The sequence below is a fragment of the Penaeus chinensis genome, chromosome 31, assembly GCF_019202785.1.
Source record: "Penaeus chinensis breed Huanghai No. 1 chromosome 31, ASM1920278v2, whole genome shotgun sequence".
Classification (NCBI taxonomy): Eukaryota; Metazoa; Arthropoda; class Malacostraca; order Decapoda; family Penaeidae; genus Penaeus; species Penaeus chinensis.
This window is the reverse complement of record NC_061849.1, coordinates 22,282,738-22,287,737: the sequence shown is the minus strand read 5'-3', so window position 1 is coordinate 22,287,737 and position 5,000 is coordinate 22,282,738. Positions and strand designations below refer to the sequence as shown.

General features: G+C 34.8%; 1 protein-coding gene across 6 annotated transcripts in view; it reads left to right on the top strand.

Annotated features, from left to right (window-relative positions):
* The window catches only part of LOC125041909 (histone deacetylase 6-like), a 36,301-nt gene that overhangs the window by 14,039 nt on the left and 17,262 nt on the right, over window positions 1-5,000 (top strand). For 3 of the 6 annotated variants that reach the window (XM_047637299.1, XM_047637298.1, XM_047637302.1), the window contains 10 exons: window positions 667-726; window positions 1,451-1,510; window positions 1,912-2,001; window positions 2,212-2,321; window positions 2,540-2,784; window positions 3,028-3,112; window positions 3,389-3,476; window positions 3,810-3,992; window positions 4,228-4,385; window positions 4,494-4,689. In XM_047637299.1, the coding sequence (XP_047493255.1) occupies window positions 667-726; window positions 1,451-1,510; window positions 1,912-2,001; window positions 2,212-2,321; window positions 2,540-2,784; window positions 3,028-3,112; window positions 3,389-3,476; window positions 3,810-3,992; window positions 4,228-4,385; window positions 4,494-4,689 (1,275 nt within the window). Of the gene's footprint in view, window positions 1-666; window positions 727-1,450; window positions 1,511-1,645; window positions 1,665-1,911; window positions 2,002-2,211; window positions 2,322-2,539; window positions 2,785-3,027; window positions 3,113-3,388; window positions 3,477-3,809; window positions 3,993-4,227; window positions 4,386-4,493; window positions 4,690-5,000 lie in introns of those variants that run through there. The other 3 variants (XM_047637301.1, XM_047637300.1, XM_047637303.1) reach the window with 3 other exon arrangements.

Genomic DNA, 5,000 nt, shown 5'->3' with positions numbered 1-5,000 from the left:
ATTGCAACCACTTTCAAAACATGCCCATCTGTAGCTTTTATGTGGTCACATTCAGCTTGTCTCAGAAGTTTGGAGGAAAAAGAGCAGCAGATTGATGAAATAGTTATAGAAATATCACTTCTTAACTTTTTATTTTATCTGTTGCTTTCTTCAGAGATAATGTAATTTTAAATTGGAAAACTAAAGAGAGAGTCAGGAAATAAAGCATCAAACAATTTAAATGCATTACATCAGAATTAATCACAAGTTCAGATGAAGAGGTAATTTCCAGACAGCATGAAGAGCGAGAAGCCAGGTATTGACAAAAGTGTTCTATAGAAAAATTGTTTCACTTTTTTATGATATTAACCCTTCACTGCCAGGTAGCAGAAATCCCAATTTCAGACAATAAGGATATGATGTAGAGAATTTATTAAATATTTGAAAGTAAATCATGGTGTACTAGTATATGATTATTACTAGATATATTTTATATTTTAGAGGAATATCTCTTTTCTTTTAGAGAATTATTTATATATGTTTTACTCTCTTACCCATTGAATGCATTCAGAGAAAAATCATTACCTTACCTTTTTTCATTCCACCATTCTTTGTCATACTGAATGGATACTCCAGGTGATGGCGTTGTGGATTAAGTGATATTAAAACATAAATTTGTATTTCCAGTTCAATCCAGAGTTGGTCATAGTGTCAGCAGGATATGATGCAGCTGTTGGATGTCCAGAGGTTAGAAATCAGAATGCCCCTTGTATCATGCCTTGTCATTACCAGCATCATTGCATGAGTATTTCTATATTTTTTTTTCTGCAGTGGCAAGAAGAAGCATTTCTCTCTCTCTCTCTTTCTCAGAATTTTTGCCATCAGCTTGTTTTCTGATACTTTCTTAGTAGTAGTAGTAGTATTTTTATTATTGATATTCAGATGATGGTTCATCCTTATCTACCCTGATCTTTCTCAATCTCAAAACTTCATTGCATCCTATACAACCTTTAGTATTGTAGATCCACTTGATATACTTACTTATTAACTCAGAGAAACCCTGCCAATACAGCTTCAGATGTTACAGTACAGTTCAGTTAGATTTAGAACCTCTGTAGTTATCCGAGTGTAACAGTCCCAGTATAATAGAATCTAATATGAATTGTATTGAAATTTGCTTTACTTAACCCCTTCTCGACGGGTCATGCCCTGAGGCATCACAACAAACCACTTGATCTGTGGAGTGTGGCTGTATGCTGCGGCAACGCACCAAAGCGCTACAAGCTGGTGACTCAGCTTGATGTACCAAACTTATGGTCTCACATACTAAGTAAACTGTAGAATGGTGGTGTTCCTCATGCATACAATTGTGGTACTGGCAAGGCCTGATCACTCAGGGAGCATTACCAAAAGTCTGTATATTGCTGTTATTCTTATGTTTTCTCTTTTATTTTGTCTTCCTTCCTTATAGTTTGATCCTGAGTTGGTTCTTGTTTCCTCTGGTTATGATGCTGCAGTAGGTGATGAGAAGGCAAGTCTTCCCTATAGCCATGTAGTTATTGTAACCAGGTGCTTTTATTTTATATATAATTTTTTTTTCTTGTCTTTTCTTTCTTTTTTTGCTGGTTTTTAGGTTTTCAGGTTGATTTTTATGAAATGAACATAAATACTAGCCAGAATAAAAGGTAAAAACTATATATTTCCACAGTTTTCTGCTTATTTTAAGTTTCTTTCTTTCTTTTTCATAAATTTCTTTAGTGATGAGAAGTATTTCCTTTGCTTTCCTTTTTAGTGATCTAAAATTACCTTTCAGTTAAATTTTTAAAATATAAAAGTAGGAAAAGAAAAATGTTATTGATTTAATAGGTCTGTAAATACTTATTCATACATGCTTTCTGTAAGTTTTACTCTAACTATTTTGTAATTCTACAGGGAGAAATGGAGATCACCCCTGCCTTTTATGCTCACCTCACCTCTAGTCTCATGGCACTGGCAAATGGACGTGTAGCTGTTATCTTTGAGGTGAGAGCAGAGCATTGTCATTGTCTCTAAAATTTAATGGATCTCCTTTTTTTTCCGTTTCATTTTTTGTTTCTGTTTTTATTCCTTTTTGTAAATCTTAAATTTTATTAGTTAAACAAAAGATCATTAAATATTAAGTGAAATATATTTGCATCAAATAATCAGTCATACAGTCATACAGTTTATTTAATATGTATTGATATTACACAGGGTGGCTACTGTCTTGAGTCGCTAGCAGAAGGAGCTGCTCTGACACTTAGTGCCCTTCTGGGAGACCCTTGCCCAAAGCTTCTGGATCCCATTTTGAAACCCTCACTAAGGTAGTTTCACATGTATTATATGGTACATTTTCCCAGAACTTCGTAGGAAATGATAGGACTGATTTTTTTTTTAAATCGTTAGAGTAGAGAAATGTGTGGTGATTCTTTTAAACAAGACAAAAATCTTGCAGTGTAGTGAGGGTGTTTATTAAAAGATATAGCAGAAGTGTAAAAAAAAATTCTTCATCAAATACTAATGAGAGCCATTGTCTCAACAGCATGTGTGAGTCTCTGCTCAACCTTATCTATGTCCAGAGGCCATACTGGAAATGTTTCCAGTACCAAGGGTCCTTCTCTGTCCACGAAAAGACTAATGGGGACACAGGAGAGCGCCACATCCCCACCCTCTCCTACCTCGGCAATGCAACAAAGCCCCTTCAGTACGAAACCAGGAACTGCTATCCAGTCCAGTCTGAGGAGGTCAAGGAAAAGATCAGACTCCAGTTGGCCAGGCTGAAGCAAGGTCTGTAGTCTTACTGTTTAAATTTTACTTTCTTATATTGTTCCTTAGGTTGTTATAATGAGTTGATGCAGTGAAGAGTTGTTAGATTTTAAGTTTTTCTTCTGGAGTATTTTCCAAAAATGAAGTAGTTTTCTCTTATTTTTGATAAGAAGTTAATTTCAGTTTTTTGATTGTTTTGAAGTATAGCTTATATTGGTTGTAGAGATCATATCAGTTATAAAATATTTTCCTTCTTTGTATCAGACAAACCTCCTCAGATGTTTGAGAATAATAGACTCTGCTTGGTGTATGACGAGGCCATGAGTAATCACCATAGTTTATCAGAAAAGTAAGTAGTCAGGTTCAAGCTAGTAATAACATTTCTTTTTCACCTGTTAATTTATAGATACAAATATTATGGTCACATTTTAAATTTTCCAAAGCATTCATATCATTGTATTATGGAGATGATTAGATATACAGTATTTACTACAGTAAATGCTATAGGTTTTATAAGCTTGTAAAAAAGTTCTCAAAATTGGTATGACTGATGTGTTTTTCCCTGTGCCAGAGATCATGCCTTAGTACATAAAGCTTAACCTCTGCTCACCTTGACATTCTACAGAGAGCATCCAGAAAGACCAGAAAGAACAGAGAGAATATGGAAATCTCTGAAACAGTTTGGCATCATAGAAAGAGCAACTATCTTGCAGGTATGTGAAGTCAAAACTCACTTTCTGTATCATGAGAAAAGTCCTGAAGATAGTTGTTCCATTATTGATATCATTGGAGTTAAGAAATGCTATTGTAATAGTTAGAGTACTAAAGAACTGAATCATCATCGTTTTATTATTTTAAATGTAATTTTCATGGCATTTGCCAGAATTTTTTGTTTAAAAAAATAACCAGATAGAAAGTAAGTGTATGATTACTTTAAGTGAAAGTATCATGATCAGCATAAAGCTTTCTGTTTTTTACATATGTAAGTCATTATGGTTTTCTAACCAATAACTTATAAAGATAAAATTGGATAATTGCCATTGCAGTCACGATATGCTACACAGCAAGAGCTAGAGCTCATTCACACACAGGAGCATGTAAACCTAATGACAAGCACAAGTGCGCTTAGTGAAAAGGAGCTGTTGAATATGCAGGATAACTACAAGTCAATATACCTTCATCCCAAGAGCAATGAAGCTGCTCTTCTGGCCGCTGGGAGCCTCTTGCAGGTGAATGGCATGATAATGTCTGAGATAGAAGGGTACAATATTTCATTTATAAAACTAAGTATATTTAAGGTCACTGATTAAAAGAGTAAATGGATATTATACTTCTCTTGAGTTGTAATGATCTGTTTCAGATATAGCATAACTAAATTCTGTAATAGATGGGAAACATGAGAATGCTTTGCTGATGGATGTGATGAACAGTATTCCTTACTCTGTTTATGCCTTATGGTTTCAGGTTATAGATGATGTTTGTAATAACAAAAGCTTAAGTGGAATAGGAGTAATTCGTCCTCCAGGCCACCATGCAGAGCAGGATCATCCACATGGCTTCTGTTTGTATAACAATGTGGCCATTGCTGCTAAGTATGCCATTACCCACCATGGTTGTGAAAGGTAGGTTTTATGTATATGTTTATGAATTATAAGTAATCTGTTTGTAAATGCTTTGCTAGAATATGAAGTAATTCACTTCATTAAGTAATTTTTTACTTATGACATCAGAGTGCTGATCCTTGACTGGGATGTTCACCATGGTAATGGTGTCCAGCATGCATTCGTGGCTGACCCAAAGGTCCTCTACATTTCCATCCACCGCTACGACCATGGCCTCTTCTTCCCTTCTTCTGAAGATGCCAATTATGACCAGGTTGGCTCCGGAGAGGGCGAGGGCTACACAGTCAATATTCCATGGAATAAGGTGTGTTTTTGTATTCCTTGCATCCTTTTTTTTTTTTTTTTTTTTAAGTTAACCCCTTCTTTACCAAAAGCGTGTTTTGTGTTTTCGCACACTCAAGAGAGAAGATGCCCTTTATTATATAATATGACATCATTATATTACATATTGAAAATCACATGCTGTGCAATGTCTTTCAACTATGATGTTTTTGTTACCAAACCAACCTTATTAATGGTTATTATTTTTATTAGTGATATATATAGATACAGTTCATAAATGATTAGCTGTAATTCAAATGCTCACAGCAGTTTTCCTGTCCCTTGTGATGTAGT